Source organism: Ursus americanus, chromosome 15 (assembly GCF_024610735.1).
Source record: "Ursus americanus isolate L20-20 chromosome 15, mUrsAme1.1.p, whole genome shotgun sequence".
In the NCBI taxonomy this organism is placed as follows: domain Eukaryota; kingdom Metazoa; phylum Chordata; class Mammalia; order Carnivora; family Ursidae; genus Ursus; species Ursus americanus.
In genome coordinates, this window is record NC_142141.1 from 7,919,738 (window position 1) to 7,938,224 (window position 18,487).

The 18,487-nt window shown below is 43.4% G+C and overlaps 2 protein-coding genes across 5 annotated transcripts in view; one reads left to right on the forward strand and one right to left on the reverse strand.

Moving 5' to 3' along the window:
- The window catches only part of DOCK2 (dedicator of cytokinesis 2), a 409,258-nt gene that overhangs the window by 181,455 nt on the left and 209,316 nt on the right, over positions 1 to 18,487 (reverse strand). The gene's annotated exons all lie outside the window — the stretch shown is intronic.
- INSYN2B (inhibitory synaptic factor family member 2B) overlaps positions 1 to 18,487 on the forward strand; it is a 116,369-nt gene that overhangs the window by 85,791 nt on the left and 12,091 nt on the right. Inside the window, exons 3-5 of one of the 2 annotated variants that reach the window (XM_087867814.1) lie at positions 745 to 897; positions 2,419 to 12,566; positions 13,872 to 13,946. In XM_087867814.1, the coding sequence (XP_087723940.1) occupies positions 11,221 to 12,566; positions 13,872 to 13,946 (1,421 nt within the window). In that variant the 5' untranslated portion in view covers positions 745 to 897; positions 2,419 to 11,220. The remainder of the gene's footprint in view (positions 1 to 744; positions 898 to 2,418; positions 12,567 to 13,871; positions 13,947 to 18,487) is intronic. The other variant, XM_045792088.2, reaches the window with a different exon arrangement.

The window sequence follows — 18,487 nt, forward strand, 5'->3', positions numbered from 1 at the left end:
AGTCTCACAAAGAACAACAAAACAAGAGGAGACATTTTATAGCATTTTCCCCTTAAACTTCATTTTTATTAATTCCACCTTTAATGCTACTTGAGATTTGCCACAGCCCCCAGCAGGGACTTTCAAGTCCTACAGTTTTGTGCTATCTCTGTGTAACCTGGGGGCCAATACTTAGTGGTAGTCATGGTAAGAATAAGAACAGTGGTGGCCATTGTTTATTGAGCACCTACTCGGTGCCACATATGATACTGGCTTGGCACACCATTTGCTCATCTCAGAAATGAAGGGTGGGCTCTTTAATAGCTCTGAAGTCCTCTACTTCTACAACTGCTGGCTGCCACTGAGCTCTCAGTTCATCTGTGATTAGATCAGACCATAAACATCCCCCCCCCTTCCCTTCTCCTTGTTAAAATTCTGCAGTGTAGGCAGGGATCCAGAAGTGGAAAAGCCTTCATTGCAGTTGCCTGCCAGTGCTTTGCAGTACCACAGTGGATGGAGCACTGCAGAGTCCAGGGCTTGACAACTGTCCCTGGAGTGTGTGTGTGATGTGTGTGTATGTCAGAGGTGGGGGTCCCTGGCAAGCCCAGGCTGTAAGCTGCTTCTGCTGGCCCTCACTCAAGGCAGCTCTGGTGGTCACTCAATTTCTTCCAGGCCCCAGGGAAGCTCCCTGATCTAATAATGGTTTGAGGTCCTTGGGTACTGCCAGACCACACTCATTTGGTCAAATCTTCTTTCCTTCTACAGTTTCCTCATCTGCAAAATGGAAGTGATAATGCCTGGTCTTGGCAGAACTTATTGTGTGGCCAAAATTGGCTGGTAAATCTGAAAACACTGTGAAAACATTAGCATTGCTACTAAAGAGTGTGGAAGGGTCACTGGATCCATTCTTATTTTAGTGTAAGTACAAGCATTTTAATCAAGCAAATATGTCCAACGGGTTTACACAGGAACATAAATCTTTTTGGAATGGGAAGACTTTTCCAATTTATTCATAACAGCTGTAGATAATCTATAGGATGAAATTACCAAATGTAATCTCAGACTATATAAGATGGAAACAGAGTTTCCAGGTACCACAGAACCAAAGAAGGTGCTTCTAATGGGGAAGGAGTTTTCTGCCTTCCACTGCCACTGGATCCCTCCCCCATACTGAAGCAGGAGGCATCAAAGCCTCGACATTGAAAAAGAACCTAGAAGTGACCTGAGCCAACTCTACCCTATGAATGAATCTGTTTATAAGAATGCAAATCACTGGTCTATTTGTTGGCTTTTCTGGCCTGGAGCTGATGAAGAAAGGGGGTGAGGCATAATCACTCAACCCTGAACCCCCACTCCCAGCTGACATATAGTTATTCCTCTAATGATAAGTCCAAAAGGGTCCAGATTCTCCCATATGTCTGAGCAGGCAGTTTTCCCAGTGTCTGGTCCCAGGAAGAATAAATCAAATTCTTTCAAGTCAAAAGAGTATAAACCTAAAATGTGGTGGAAAATGTCCCCAGTGATACAGAGAAATAGAAATGCAGTGAAAGATATCAGAAAAACCTTCTGGAAATGCTGAGTAAAATATGGAGATATATCAAGCTGTTGCTCTTTCCTCTATGAGAAAAAGTTGGACAAACTGGCCAGTACTTGCATCTGATGGTAGTAAAACTTCAACCTAGAGAAGGGAAGCCAGACATGACCTTTCAGAAGAAGAAGCACCCAGTGCCTCTAGCCAGGGGGACATGTGGACAAAAGAACTATCCCTGCAAGGGCAGGTACCCTAAGGTTTGTAGGAGAGGCAATTCCAAGAGATAGTGAGTTTCTACCCTTGACAGTGAACAGCCATAGGAATGAGTCACTGACCCACATGTGCTTACTAAAGAGACAGGAGAGAAGAAGGGAAGAGAAGGGGCTGGTGAGGAAGAAAAGGAAGGGAAAAGGGGACAAGGATGAGAAGATAGAAGTGTGATGTAGAAGAGGGGACAAGAAAGGTGGCAGGGCAAAGACAGTTGTGGGAGGAGATGAGGAGAGAAATCAGGATAGAGAACAGGAGTAAACAGAAGAGGAGAAGGAGGGAAGGCAGAAGATGGGAATAAAAGGAGGGAGGAGAAGGAACAGAGGAGGAAGGTTTCTGCTGGATTTGTAACATTTTCTTTCTGAAGCTAAGCTGTGGGTTCACAGTGTTTGTTATGTCCACTATAATCTCCTCTATGCTGTTTTGCATGCCTGAAACATTTTATAATTTTCTAAAAAAGGAAGAGAAGGAAGAAAGAGACTAAGAATGAGGAAGAGGTAGAGGGAGATGATAATACTATTTTCCCTGCTTTCTTTGACAAATGGAATGAGAGGGTTGGCGTGGTACAAAATAATATCATTGGTGGCTTCTTCATCCATGTGAGAGGTCTTTGGGAGCATGACGTTGGTTTTGTTCACTAGGTCTGGTTCCAAATGAGGCACCTGAACCTGAACTAGATGGAAGCCATGGTCCCTCTACCATCCTCACTGCTGCATTGGAAGATCAGAGACTCCAGACTTGGCACCCAGTTCCATTTCTGCTTCAACTCACTGTGTCACCTAAACAGTTCAACACATGTTTTCTGAGCTCCTGCTCTGTGCCAGGAGCTGTGCTGAGAACTAGGATGCAAACCAGTAACCCCTTTCTTCTTGAAGAGTTTATGGGTAGAGGAGAACTGCTCAGAGCCCTGGCTTTCCCATCTGTAGAATGAGGGGGTTTGCTTCAGTCATTTTCGATCTGGGTTTGCTTGAAGCCCTAGGATACCAGGGTGTGACTCAGAGTGACTGGAGGAGCACTGAGTGCCCCCTTCTCTAGAACAGCTTAGCTTTATTCTGTCTCAGATATCAGGATTGGGCTTAAGCTTGGATTTAGAAATATAATTTCACTGCTAAAGAAGATCTGAAAACCATTGAATTCAATGGTCCCCAAGATCTAAAGTTTTAAGTTCTCTGTTCTATTTCTAAGGTCATATGATTCTTTGAAGACTCTAATGATAAGAATTCATTTGTTCACTCATTCAACAAATGCTTATTGAGGTTCTCAATAAATGCAGACAAAGAAAGACAACCAACAAATAAATAAAGAAGCTAATAAAATATGGCACTGGCCACAGAGGACATGGAGGATGGAGAAGAGGAGGGCATCCTGGAGAGGACATTTTTGGAGCTGAGGTGTCATCAGTGAGAGACCAACGTTGAAAAGATCTGGGAGAAGGGTAGTCCAGACAAAATAAATAGCCAGTGCAAAGGCCAGATGATGAAAATGAATCCTACATGTCCAGGACTGGGAGATCTAGGTCATAGAAGGCAAGGGTGAAAGTGGTGTGACGTGAGATGGAGTCAGGAAGGTAGTCAAGGCCAGGTGATGTAGGTTCTTGCAGATTTTGCAAAGAGCTTGGACCTTACTTTAAATTCAGTAAGATGTCTTTGGGTAGTTTCAAAAAGGGCTCTGATGCGATCTGATTGAATTTTATAAAGATCACTCTGGCTGCTATGTGGTGGATGGATGGTAAAGGGGGCAAAAACGGAGACCTCTCTTTGGTGGGACAGATGATAGATAATGGAGACGTGGGTATAAATAGCAGAAATTGTGAGAAAAGGTCAAGAGAGAAATGAGAAATGAGAAAAAGATTTCATTATCACTACATATCCAATACCTTTCTAGACTCCAAATACATGAGTTTTGATCTTAACCTCGCCTCTCAGTGTCTATTTCTGCCCCCAAGTACACCTATGTTTAGTAATTCCAGAAGGCAAAAAGAAAGCCAATTCCCTTTCCCTTTGGTTTCTTGACCATTTCGGGAAAGTGTAGACTCAGACAGACCCAAAAAATTTACCAGCTCTCTTTTCCTTATTGAGAAGGCTGTTGGGGTAATTTTCAATTGAGAGACAAACAAAGGCTTGGACCACAAACATTAACTCTTTAATCTCAGTTGGGTAAGCAGTAATGCTTGCCAACAGATCTGACCGAACAGTTAACTGAATTTAAATGGAAGGGAATCTAAGCTTGGATGTGAAGAGCCACAAGATCCAGTGGTGAGTGATCAATAATTATTTCTGAAGTGTCTCCCAAAAAAACTTGGCACTGTGCCTCATACTTTGCAGAATACAAAAGGACCATAAGACATAGTCCTTACTTTTATGAATATACCCTTCAGCTAGGGGAAAATAACCAACACATAAAATAGAGGTCTGGCCAGCCAAATGGAGTGGGCAGATGGGGGTTGGGGGTCTCCACTAGAGCCCCAAACTGGCATCAAGGGAGTTTGGGTTCCAGTTCCACTTTTGTGACTTAGGACAAACCATCTAATTCTTCTGGAACTGATTCCTCTTTCTTAAAACAGGGGTAATGCTTCCCAACCTTCCTAGTAGGGATTACATGGGATTTGAAAATACTCTGTAAGTGGTAAAGTGTGGTATAAATAGCAAGGGTTATTATTACTGACTCTAAGTACAGAAGGTGAAGGGAGATGGCAATGTGTCAGCAACTAGAGCCTTTTCTGAAAAACAAAAATCTAATCAAGCCCCTCCTGCTCAAAAACCACCAATGACTCCCCGTTGCCTAAAGCTGAGGTTGGTAAACTATGCCCCGCCCCTCAGGCCAAATCTGTTCCAATGCCTATTTTATAAATGAAGTTTTACTGGAATACAGTCACAGCCATTGTGGGCATATTGTCTGTGACTGCTTTCCTGCCATAACAGCAGTTCAACAGTTGCAACAGAAATTGTATGGCCAGGAAAGCTGAAAACATTTACTATCTGGCCCTTCAGAGAGGAAAAAAAATGACAACAACAAAAAAACCTGCTGACTCCTAACCTAGAAGATAAAGTCTAACCCTATTTAAAATGTAAAGTCCCTTGATACTTGAAGCAGGATTTGAATATATAAAAGTAATCAAATATCTTCCTCCAAGTCATCCCCAACGCTGTACACCATTCTGTACCACTTGCAAGGGACTCATTCCATATGTGGCGACATTATCTGGTACCTCTTTAGTGCTACAATGGGGATCGACTGTTACTTTTTTTTTTTTTTTTTTTGTAATCTCTATAATGTTTATCATAGTCCCCAGGTCATAACGTGTTCTCAGTAAAGTTTAACCAAATTCAATCTGAGTCATAAACAAAGCAAACAGAGTACGTTAAAGGACGGACATTTCATTTGCCCCAGAGACCTACTCATGATATAGCATTGATAACATATTATTAAAAGGGAAAGCAATTTGTAAGTGAATTAATCAATTTGCTCTTAATTAATTAGTTGCACAAATGTTTATTCCATGACAACAACTATTCCATGCCATAGAAGCTAAGGCAAATTAGGTAGTATGGGATTATGTTCATTGCTTTGACAAGAAGGAAACACCTGTTCTGTGTCAAGCTGGAGGTAAGGACCAGGGTTCAAAGTGGACTATGACCATCTTCTGCTCTCAAGGAGCCTGCAGTCGAGTTGGGGAAGCTGAAGGTCAGCAGATAGTCACTGTACAGGGAGACAAGTGCAACGCCCAAGTGGTACAGAAAGCATGGAGGCGGCAGGGAGATGGACAGTATTCCTGGGAATGCTATCATTGTACGTTTGCTTCTATATATTTACCTACGGTTTACTCTCCTAAGGAAAAGTAAGTGAGCCAAGGCCCACTCCCATGTATCCCATGGTCTCCAGTTGGGATCTATCTGATGAGCTAACATTGACTGTGCTGACCATTTTATATAGATAATCTTATTTAATCCTCACAACAACTCTGTGTTGTTTTACAAAGGCCAAGTTACCTGTTCCAGGTTAACAGTCAGAAAAGAAAAGATTCAAGCCCAAGTCAATCATCAGCTAAAAGCCTAGGCTCTTACTCCTTTATTGTAGATCTTAATTAGATGGCAGAAAAGAGGACCGGGAGTCTATTCTAGAGAAAGTCTAAAGTTTCTGATCTACAGAAATAGTATTAAATGTTTCTGTACTTACTAAATGGACACTTATTTCATGAGGACTATCCAATGTGGACCAAAGGCATGGCTGGAACATAAACAGTGTGTGCTCAATAAGTCAATAATCAAGGGAGAAGAGAATAAAGCGTTGCCAAGATCAGCAAAAACTCCTAGCCACTGGGCGTGAACCAGACTACTGCAACTATCTCTGGGGAGTGATTCTGGACTCCAGACAAGATATTAATTAAGCCCTAACCACCAAGGGCTAGGGAACTCCCTATCAATGGCCAGCTGGGAGCCTGTGGGACCTGAGGGCTACAGAGGGTCGTTCCCTTTAGCTAGCTGTACTCTTCAGGACGTATCTGTGAGAAGGTCAGGATGGGTATTGGGGGCAGAAGAACTGGAGCATAACTATGCATTTTTTAAAGGTGGAAATTTTTATATTTGCTAAGCTGCCTAGGTTATGTCTAGGACATGGTAGTTTCTACTTTGACTTAATTATTCAAATTGTCACTTTCAACTTTTCATTCCAAATGTAGTATAAACCAGTAAACATATGGAAAAATGTCCAATCTTAAATAAATTCCGTAATGAGAATAGTGAGATACAATTCTTTCCCTATTTGGCAGTGATGAACAAAATCATCAGAAATCGACCAAACACGGGGACAAAAAGGCTCTGGTAAAAAGGCCTTCTCATGCAGTAATGGTGGGGTTCCATATTAGTGGAACTTACTGGGAGGAAAAGTGGTAAAATCAGTAAGATGTAAAATCTATGGGTACTTTGACCTGCTAATTCTTGTTCTAAGAATTTTTTCTAAGGAAATAATTCCAAGGTTCACATACTTTAAAAATGTTATTTACAGCATTAATAAAGCCAACTATTTTGAAACAATCTAAATATTAAATATTCACCAAAAAAAATACTATTTAAGTAGGTCACGGTTAACCAGACAACTGGACGACAGAGTCCTACCAGCCTACCTAAAAGAATGTTGTGAATCTACATGCCGTAATGTGGAAATTTCTCCATGTTGTTCAGTAAAAAAAGGCTTTCTGTAAACCTGCATGTGTATGCAATCTGCATGCAATGAATGTTGCAGATGTTACCAGCAGGTTGCCTAGAATGAACTTCACCAAATTGGTGGTACAAAGTGGCTCTTTCTGGGTGGTGAGATTTCAGGTGCTTTTTTTTCTTCCTTTTTTTTTTTTTTTTTTGATTATCTAAATTATTTGAATTTTTACACAGTGACCATGTAATATCTTTAAAAATGGAAAACCAACGGTTTTTAAAGATCAAAAGTAAACATCTCAAGGGTACATAAATTTTCTGGAGAAAAGGCAGAGCTAAACCAGAATAATGGCTGACTTTCAGAAGGAAAATGTGGAGGGATTTTGAAACCTGCTTGACAGCCTTACACAAGAAGCGTCATCCTTCTGTAGTCCTGGAGAAGACAGGAAGGGGCAGTGGTTAGGAGCCTGCGCTCCAGAGTCCATCCTTGGGTTCAAATAACAGCTCTATCATTTACCGGGTGAGTGATGGGGCAAATTATTTAACCTCATGTGCCTCCGTGTCCTCATTTACAAAATAAGGGATGGATAGCACCTGCCTCTAGGATTGTTGTGAGGATTAAGGACTAGAGTAAATGAAAAACACCTACACAATCCTTGGCACATAATCAGTGTTCACTAAACATTAGCTCTTATGAAAACCAGCTTCACACAATTGTAGCCTAAGTGAGTTAAGTTATCCAGAATGAAACGCTAATGAATAGTTAAGGAGAGGGAAGAAGCAGTGGACAATTAGTCAAAGAAATCCACAAAAGTAGACATCCAAACATCTAGGCTCTGCACCACAAACATTAAGGGGATGGGTTGTGTGGTTTCAGGCAGGTGACTTAACCTCACAAGTCTTAACTGCTCATTCTGCAGAATGGGGATCACATACAGAAGGCCATTTTAAGGATTAAGTGTCAAGTGCTAACACAGTGCACGGCTATAGTAAGTTTTAAATACATATTTGTTACCATTAATAATGATAATTATAATCTACTATGAGATTAAGTAGTGAGCTCCCTGTCACTACAAGTAACCAGGTAGGCTTACTTGCTACATGAAGAGGATGATGCAGAGAGGACTTAGTCATAGAATGAGGGGACAGACTACTGGATTTTTCCAGACCTAAAAATTCTGCAGTCATTGAAACATGAAACTGATTTTGAAAGTGGAGCTGTTCAGGATGGTCCTGCAGAGTGGCTTGGGAACCCATCACCAGCAGGACTATCTCCCCAGAGACGGACGGGATACTGCAGCTCTCAGAAGCCAGACTTGCTTTTTAGACAAGTGAGGCAAGTGTGAGATGGTTGCCCCAAACTCTGTCCATTCTCTGTCCCAAGAGTGGCTCTACATCCTCTGGAAAAACTCCGGAGAGTGGTTCTGGCACCCACAACAAGGAAATCTGGCTGCAGATGAGGATGACAGTATTAAGAGCAATAACTAATCCATACTGAACGCTTACTGCATACTGAGCTTTGTGCTGAGAGATTTGCATAAATGTCTCATTGACTTCTCCCATCAAACCCATGCATCTGTTAGCATCTATGCTATGAGCAACACCTGCATTTTACAGATAAAAAAATGAGGCTCAGAGAGGATAAGTATTACCCCAAACCCTTTAGCCAGGAAGGGACAGGGGTTCTAACTCAGGTCTAAGGTACGTTCAGAATGTGAGGAGTAATTGTAGGGCCCCATGACGACTTGATAACTCATTACAGATGGGTCCTATTCCCTTTCAGACCTGCCCCTCAACTGCCCCAACCCCACAGGCATAGTTGGTCTTTCTAAAGGTAGCTGGGAGCTGAGAAAGCTGAGAAAGCCGAAACTGCCACGGGCATTATCTAATAATTCCTGGCCGGATACTGCACACAGAATACTCTCTCCAAGATAATCCAAATACTTAGCACTTTTATTTTCCTTTAAAATCCTTTGGTTAACCCAGGTGGCATTCAAACTTGCCTCATCCATGGGATCCGTTGGACTTTTAGAAATCAAGTTTTCTTTGCCATGTCAAGTCCAGGGGACAGTCCCCTGTACCTCTCCAGGCCTGCACACATCTTCAAACTCGGTTCTCAAATCACTGATATAACCTGCCCCACTAGGTAGGAGGATCCCAAGGGAACAAAGTCAAAACATAACAGGGAAGAAGGCAGGTTTTGGAATCACAGACTCCTAGGTTCACGTCTCAGCTCCTTCACAGATTACTTGCCCTCCCCGAACCTCAGCTTCCTCATCAGTCCAACAAGGATTCCGATACTCAGATGTGTTATAACGATTAGTGAGATAATGCAATACTGGAAAGACGATAGGGTGTAGAGGTTAAGAGCACAGACTGCATAAGTTCATTAACAGGCTCTATCATTAGCTGTGTGTCCTTGGGCAAGTTACTTAACCTTTCTGGGCCTCAGCTTCAGCTGTAAAATGGGGATAATGATAGTATCCACCTCTCTAGGGTAGGAAATGAATGAGTTATAACTTGAAAAGTGCCTAGAACGGCAGCTGGCACATTAGTGAGCTTTTAGTAAATGTGAGCTGTTATGATTAATGCATGTAAAGGCCTCAGTATGGTAAAAATAAGTATTCAATAAATGGTAGCTGTTTTTATTACAAGGTACACCTTCCATGGATAATTTTATGCACATTTATATCCTGGAAAGCAACTGAAAAAATGAAGACATTAGGGGAAAATCTTGTTCTTAAGTAAATGTTGCAGTCAAAGCAGAGGGAACTCAGCACCCTGTTGTGCTGGCAGATGCCCTAGGACCTCTGCGCCACACCCAGGCCTCCTTTGCTTCCAAGGGATCTGCCTTTTATTCAGTCATCCATTCTCTCAATAAATGCTCATTATACACCCAAAGTGAGCCTAGAAGCAGGCTGGAAATATCCAAGCAGTAGGGGAAAAAAAAAACAAGGCTCCAGCCCCTGTCATCCTGAGTCTACAGGTTAGTGGGGAAGATACACACTATATAAGTGCAGACACAAGTGATTCTTTCAGGACAGCTGCAGTTTGTGTTATGAAGGATGTGCCGAGAAGGTACAGGAGGGGTCCTACTGTGGTCTAGCAGGTGTCTATGAGGGAGGAGTCCTTGCAAAGGTTCCCTGAGGAAGTGGCATATAAGCTGGGACTTCAATGATGAATAAGAGTTCGCTGGGTTATGCCTGGGAGTAGGAGGAGGAAATGGTCCAGGCAGACAGGCATTTTGTTCCAAGGTCTTGCAGCCACAAGGTGGCTGGCTCACAGGGAACAGAAAGAGGGGCATTGCAGCTGACTTACTCCTAGAACAGCCACCCTAAAAGACTTGGTATTTGGAGAGAAACCCAGGTTCGAACTGTGCTCTCAGTTGCAACCCTCCCCTCTTCCCTTTCAGATGCTCCTCGCTTGCTGGCAGGACTGCCAGTCCTCAGTCCCCTGCCCCCAGGCTGAGTGAGCTCAGTTCTCGCTTAAATTTCCAGAGGCTGCGGACCAGGTTTACTTTGCCTACATGTGAACTTCAGCCAAGACACTCTGACAGGGATCCTGCCCTCTGAATGCCTTCAGATGCCTCAATCCTATCCTGGTCACACCCCACTGGGTTTTGTGACAAAGAGGGAAACAGCATGAAAGAAAGCAATGGCCCCAAAGGAGGAACTTGTGATTGACACAAATGGGGATATTCCCTTAAGGGCATCATGTATCATCAAAGAAGCTAGCCCCCAGGTCATTGATTTCCCCGCCTGTTTACGTGCTTCGGAAAGAAGACGTGTTTAAGTTTCCTACAGTTTTACAGTGGAAATTGATGCTCCGGGAAAGGAAGCCGTATGTTCCAGACATAGCAGGTTTCTTTTGGAATTCACAAACTGGGAATCTGGCGCTATCCCCTAAATGGTACTTTTGTTGTCTTTTTGTTCAAGACAGCAAGCTTCTTCCAGGATCAGAACCGCCTGCCAGCCTTTCTTGATAAACAGCCCACCAGCTCTCTTGGTAGATCAGATGTTTAATGATTAGCCTAACTCATTGTTTATCTAAGTGGCAATTATCACCGTGATGAAATAGTGTTTTAACTGCAGGGGAAGCATTACAGATAGCTCCCAAGGAGAATCTACTGGCTGGGAATGGCCAACAGAGATTCCCATACACGGAGGAGAGGACCACTTCATCCTGGCTGGCAGATCTCCGAGTCTGAGATGCCATCATCAGATGCTGCTCCAAAGACCTAAGGAAATGTGCCCTGGAGAAGTGTATGGTCTCAGTTCTTCCAACTGAGGCTCAATGGCCCAGCAAAATATGAAAGTGCGGCCTGTGCTTCTAAAGCGTAATAGCCTAGAGTCAGTGGAGTTCGTGAAACAACCTCACCATCGCAGGAGCAAATCTCAGCAGGTGCGGTTCAAGGAGGATGGGACCAGTAAGACTCCACCTGGCCTAGCTGAGGTTGATGTCCAAGCTTCTGAGGACCCAGCTGTGATGGGCAAGGCTCAAGCCTCCAGGCACCATCACCTCCCCACCTACTCACTCTCCTTCCCCAGGTCCCAGAAGGCAGGGGGGTTTCGGAATATTGCGATCCAAACCTCCCCCAGTCTCAGGAAGCATTTCCCAGTTTTCAAAAGGAAGAGACTCACAGCCAGCAAGTCCCTGGTAGAAATGCCAACAGCATCCCAAAGTGCCATCCAGGTCAACGGCAACCTCTCCGAACAGGACATTGAATCCTCGGACCTTGCCTACTTAAGGTTGGCTCAGCATCTTGAGGATGGGCCTCGAAGAGTCAAAGTGTCCCACCCATTTCCGCCTAGAATGTCCAAGGTGCAAAGCAATGGGCCTATAAGCGTATGCTTGGAAGCAGGGACTTGGAGGGCCTCAGAGAAAGCAACTGCTGCCATTCAGGTCCCAGATGATATTTACCACAGTCCTACCTGGGCAGCTAGAAAGTCCACTTTCAGCCCAGACAGGTCAGGTGACATAAGCAACTCCGTACATCCTTTGGCTGATGTGTGTCCAGGTGATGGGAGAACAGTGTCACTATTAGATTCAGGAAGATCCCCTTCCTGCTTAAATGCCACCAATGATGCCAACCACATGCCAGGCACAGGGAAACTTAACCCCGAATTGCTTTTGCCCAAAGACAACTCTGATGACAAAGACCTTGGCCCACTGTCATCTAGGTCAAAGGAAACACATATTCTGTCACCTCCACGGACTCACAGCTCCCCATCACCAGGCTCCCACAGCCAGCCTGACCATTCAGGAGGGGCTTCAGACTGTTCCTCATCAAGTAACAATCACCAGGATCTGTTGTCACTCAAAACTAACAGCGTGTCAATTTCTGCACCCACGTGTCAGGAGCAGATGACAAAGAACCCTACCCAGTCAGACACTGTGGAGTTTCAAAATTGTTCAGGAAGCAATCACCTCCAATCTCCTCTTCCAAGAAGGGAGACCAAACTTCAGAGCAACAGAGAGACTGGTGGGATTAATCCAATTCACCTGGCACGGGGGGAGCTCTGTGATCTCCAAGGCAGATTGCAATCCGTGGAGGAATCTCTGCACTCGAACCAAGAGAAAATTAAAGTACTTTTGAATGTAATTCAAGACTTGGAGAAAGCTCGGGCTCTCACAGAAGGGTAAGGTGGATTTTTTTATATTGAAAACTACTGGGTTAGGGCACTTGCTAGGACAGGGGCAGAGAGAGAGCACTGGCTTCTGTTAATAAAATGTCTCCAAGGTCTTTAAGGTTCTGTTGTTTCCCCAAATCATAACCAATGGCCTCCCTTTGTTCCAAATGGGTTTCATCCATTTCCAGGCTTTGGTGGATTTCCATTGCCATTTGTTGTGTTTTCTAGATATCAACAGACTGCAGAAAGGGAGGCAGTGAAACATTAGGGTCAAAAAGTATTTTTATAAAGAGGGGGCCAGTTAATAAATGATGATGATAGCAGCACACAGCTACTTCCCCCACTCCATCCTTCTAGCAAGTTGCCGTATTTGCACAGGATTTCAGTTATTTGTGTGTTTGTTATAAAGGACTTGAAATTACCGTTGACCTTCCCCTCCACTAACCACTTTGATGGATTTGGCCAGTCCATCACTGATCCACTAAATAGGAACTGAAATGAGATCACAATTCTGCAAAGAGAAAAAGTCACAAAATGCTTTCCTGGGTGACTCAGCACCAGGCTGGGGAGGGGAAGGCAGTGATTTGTTTAGGTGTGGAATGCTTGTCCTTTGAAAAAGTGCCCCCTAAAGACTGGGAAGAAGGAATGGCTGAAGCTAATCAACAAAAGGGTAGGAGAGGGAAGAAGTAATTAACTGGGGGCGCCTGGGTGGCACAGCAGTTAAGCATCTGCCTTCGGCTCAGGGCGTGATCCCGGCGTTATGGGATCGAGCCCCACATCAGGCTCCTCCGCTAGGAGCCTGCTTCTTCCTCTCCCACTCCCCCTGCTTGTGTTCCCTCTCTCGCTGGCTGTCTCTATCTCTGCCAAATAAATAAAATCTTAAAAAAAAAAAAAAGAAGTAATTAACTGGCATTTGCTGATATGAATCAGACCCAACATTCCCTTATAAGAGAGAAGCACTGCAGTGGACTTGCACTGAATGAAATGGTCAGGGCTTTTAATAATCTCCCTTCTATTTACAAAGTCCCTCAGTTTCCCTAGCTATTGGTGGGGGTAGGAGTAACTGACTCATCTCATCGGCTTATTGTCAGCATGAAGAAAACCTCAGATATGAAAGTGCTCAAACATTTATAAAGTCCTCTAGAAATGTGAGGTCCTGTTATCGTGGGTTTCTTATTTCTTTGTCATGCAACTCTAGAGCATTGCTACCAGTTGGAGGGGTAATGCTTTGCTGCAGGAAACCAGTAGCTAGAACGTGTGCATCCCATGGGGCTTTTGCCCATAGATTCATCCAGCAAATGCTCTATCTTGCAGGCGCAACTTTTATCGAACGGGCCAAGATCTCAACAATTGCAGTACCTGCCAGAACACGGCGTGCATCATATACAGGTACCTGGCCACAACCGAGGCCTGCTCTGTAGAGCGCAGACTCTGTGGGGGCCGCAGAACACCCTTGTAAACTCTCTGAGACACAGAAATTCAGGAAACAGGCAAAGACAGGAGGCCTTTGACTACCTGAAACCTTAAAAAAAAAAAAAACCCAAGGTGTTTAATTATGAAATGTTAACATCTGGTTTCAAGGCAGACATTGCTTTCTTTCCTTACAATAAGGTCGAGGAGCAAATCCCGTTAATCGCCCTACACTTACTGCACACTAAGTATAGGCCCTGCGCTAAGCTCTGCGTGCATATTTGTATCTCATTTCACAGTTACACCTTGTGAGGCAGGTGTCAATGTCCTCAGGGAAGCTAAGCCATGTGACCCAGTTTGCATCAAACATTTTCAGAGAGCAGGCAGGGTCAGACTGAGGACTCAAATCCAGTCCTGGATTTCTGATCCCAAGCCCTGTGATCTCAATTATTTCACTGCACAGCCTCTTCCTCAATGGTAGCTATCACCTGCCGAGCACGTACTATGTGTCAAGAACTGTGCTAAGCACGTAGTGTTCATTACTAAGTACATCATTTCCTTCTAGCAGAGGGTAAAGTTGCTATAATAAAGTAGATTTTTATAAGTGGTAGATGGGAAAAATCATAGAGTGGTAAGTATGCTAAACTTGAAGTCAAAATCCGTAATTCTGATGCCTGCCCAACTGCCTGGGGCTCAGTTGTCTCATCTGTGGACTGGGGACAATTATCCCTATTAAGAGTTGCCATGAAGAACAAATAAGCTCATTCTGTGAATGCCTTTTACAACTGCAAGCCTCTGTACAAATGCAAGGGCTTATTACTGTTATTACTAGAAAGATCGATGCCCCCTTAGCTGGCAGTCCACTTTCGGTGGCATGGTAGAAAAGTCGTCAAAAGCAGTCATTTCAGTTGATGGCATCTAATTTTGTTTGACTAAAGTATACAGTTGAGCTTTCTCTATTACTTTCCTATCTTGGAGGAGAAAGGCAGTGAGAGCCTGAGCAAATTGAAGCCCAATTGTGTTGTCTGTGTCTTCTTTTTAAAATCTCTTTCTCTTCAGGGGAATCCTGGGATTTCATCCTAACAAGGAATGGGGGGCAGGGGGTGCTGGAAACGGAAGTCAGAAGGCCCCTATACTTAGGGCCTAGGGCCTTGGGCATTTTCTCAGTGAACTGCCAACTCCTTATTTTTGGGAGTCACAGGACCATGTCTTTTCACCAAATAACACAAGTTTCAGGACCACTCACAGGAAATGCCCTTTATCTCAGTGTAAAATATCCCCTCAAAAAAGGGAGCCTGGAAAAAGGCTTGTGGTATTGGAAAGTGTAAATAGGCAGTTTCATCAATTGCTTACCTTTTTACTCTTTTTTAAAAATATATCTCCTATCTTAAGCAAATTTCCTAATCATTACGAGGACAAAAATTATTGAATATCTAGACATTTAGGAAGGACAAAAAACTGTTCATCACAAACAAGAAGAATGATTTTTAACGAAATTCCATTTAAATTTTGGATAATCTTTTTTTTTTTTTTTTTTTTTTTTAGCAGGGGATGCTGTATTTTCTACCATCTTAAGATAACTTTTTATTTAGCTCTGTAAGTGAAAAGGACAAGTGATTCTTTCCCGATCTACTGTGAGTTTCACGGCCTTGTCTTGAACAAATCATTTCTGGCCTCTGAGTTTCCTCATCTGGAAAATGAGGGCTTTTAATTAGATGGTCCCTATGGTCCCTTTCGGTCCTGCCGTTCTGATGTTTTATGCTGAATTAAAAGTGGCAATATTTGGCTAAACTATGACCTTCCAACAAGTCTGAGAATATTTGCATTTTTCTAGTACGTACTTCAAACATCCCAAGCAAACATTCTAAATTAAGCTACACCCCTGCACAGGTTAGCAAACCTTCACATGCACACATCCCTTTCCAGTTTTCCAAGAACAGCCATTGTATGCCTCCATCCCTTATTACCATTCAAAGCCAGACTGCTCTCCCAGACAGTATCTACAGCCTTGTATCTAAGTCATTGCGAAGGAATGGGCAATTAATTTGATGAAAGCAAAGAGATCAGAACAACATCCCCATCAGAGTAACAGTGGAAAGATGAGAGTTGTCATTTTTTTTTTTTTTAACATTTCAAATGACTTCAAACCTTGTGTTGTGTCCTGGAAAGTCAGATCTTACAAACTGATGAATAAGCGATGTGAAATACTCATCCCCAGGCCTTGTTAAGCTGCAGTCTCTCTCCCTGATGATGGATGGTCCCAGTCCCCATCATTGTACATAAAGTGCACGGGTGCCTGATAGGTTGCCTGCTGGGTCTTCTTCTGTGGAGATGTTGCTGCTAAGTTAGCAACATATAAGGTTTTCCAAGTGGCCTCGTTAGCCAAAGGCTATGGGTATGCTATATGCTCCCATCAAGACACGTGAGGTCATTGGTTCTATCCAACTCATTTTCCCTGCTCCAAGAACAGCCCTCTGGGCGCCCCAAACCCATGCCTCCTTGGCTTCCTTCTTACTGTGGATCATTCTGACAGATCCTACCTCACCAAGGAGAACAGCACTAATACCAATGCTTACAGATCCCATGCATAACTGTCAGGGGCTCTCAGGGGCTTGCATACAGCAGGGAGGATGGAATTCTTGGAATTGTAGCTACTGTAGGTACCAAGGGAAGAATGTGGGAGTTTCCTTTATGCCTTAAGCTGGTCGCAGGCTGTTTAGTCCCCAGTCACTCTCTTCACCTCTCCTTAGTGTTAATCCTAGCACAAGTTATTCAAAGGATTGGGTGAATGCCACCTGTGGTACCAACATTAAGTAACATTGAATTACCTGGTGAGAAGGTTGTCCTTTTTTCAAATTTATTTCAATCCTTCTCACTATCTAGTGGAGGAAATCTGAGTTTGGTACTAGATTATCTTCCAAACCTTTCTAATGCTTGCTTATCACACTTCTTTGCCAAGAGAGAGCAGGTCTCAGGTTCATAGCCATAGGCAAGCAACAGAGTCCAGCCAGAGGGTAATCATTTTAAATTTTTTTACTGAAGTCTTTAACTTTGAAAACTAGTCCCTGTATATATTCATTGTAAGTGATGCAGGTCTCCATTTTCAAAAGTGATATTACTTGTTTCCGATAAGTGTTCAAGTTTAAAAGTGAATCGATTTAGAGAGAAAAATAAAAGTAAGTAAATGTGCAGATGGTGTGGGGAGTTTCACAAAGGCCTAGAAGGTGGTGAATGAACCATGAAGCTTGGGAAATGCTGCCCTAAGGAATAAGCTCCCTTTCCTCTTCTCAAGGCCATGGGGTCCCTCCACACCACATCCCTCCTCCATCTCTCACCTGTTCTCTGCTTTCCCAGCACTTTGTCTTTATGGTCACTCTAAAAAAATAATCACAGAGCCTCTTTGGAGGTTTTTGGCTACATCAATCATGCATTTATTTTCTGGACATAAATCCCAGGAAAAATCTGCTTGGTCTAAGTTGTAAAATGCTTCAGATGTTTTAGGGAAAAGAATAGGAAGTCTTTCTCATAAAAATTTTTCTACTCCCATCTAAGCGTCTTGCTTAGGAAATGCAAACAAAGAACAAGCTGCCAACTTACCATCTGAAATGGGCGAGAGGAGAGGTTGGCCGTGGAAGGTTTAAAAGGTTCTAGAGAAGAGAGAGCAGCAAAAGAGCTGTTGTGTGTGTGGGAGTCTACCTGGACAGCTCTCTCCTGCCTCCTCCTCTCAGCCTTAGCCTCTTTTCATGGTTTCCACTGCACTCATGGGTTTTAAGTTTATTTCTGTGACACCACCCTCCCCTACCTTTTTCATGAGATTTCTCTCTCTCTTCGTTTACCTATAAATATTTCCATATTGACATCTCAAAGCCACCTCAACTTCATCATTTCTCAAAACACACTCCGTATCCTCTCCCTATTATTTCTTATGTTGCTCAACAGCATTAACCATGACTTCATAACCCTTACCTCCCACCGCCTCAGTCTCCTTCACAGCACACATCAAACTGGCTACTAACCCTAGTCGCTAAATCCATCCCCTTAGCTTCATCCCCTCTGTCTCTGGTCAGTTAAGGCCCTCATCATTTGTCACTTGAACATTACCTCATCTTTTTGCCATAGGACCCCTTTGCCCCATCCCCGGTAATCCTCCACACTGATTGCTAAATTACCTGAAAAGTAAAATCTTAACCTGTCACTCCCCTGCTAAACAATTTTGTCCTGGTTTCTGTTGTGTTTAGCTAATTTTTTAGGGCCCTTTGAATGTGATACAACCTTCTCATCTGCTGGGTCTCCTATTTCTCCTCAGCCACAGAGAGGAAACTGGCTAGTTTCAAATACTGTGTGTTCTATCATGCCTTGGTGCCTTCGCATAAGTTTCCTCATTTCCTGGAATGCCTCTTCTGCCCTGCCTTGTCTGGAAATTTCCTCTTGCAACTTAAAAGCCAGTTCCTCTGATAACCTTACATTCCTTCCTGTGGAGGAACCCCATGTCATGCATGCTCCTCTGCTATACCATTTAT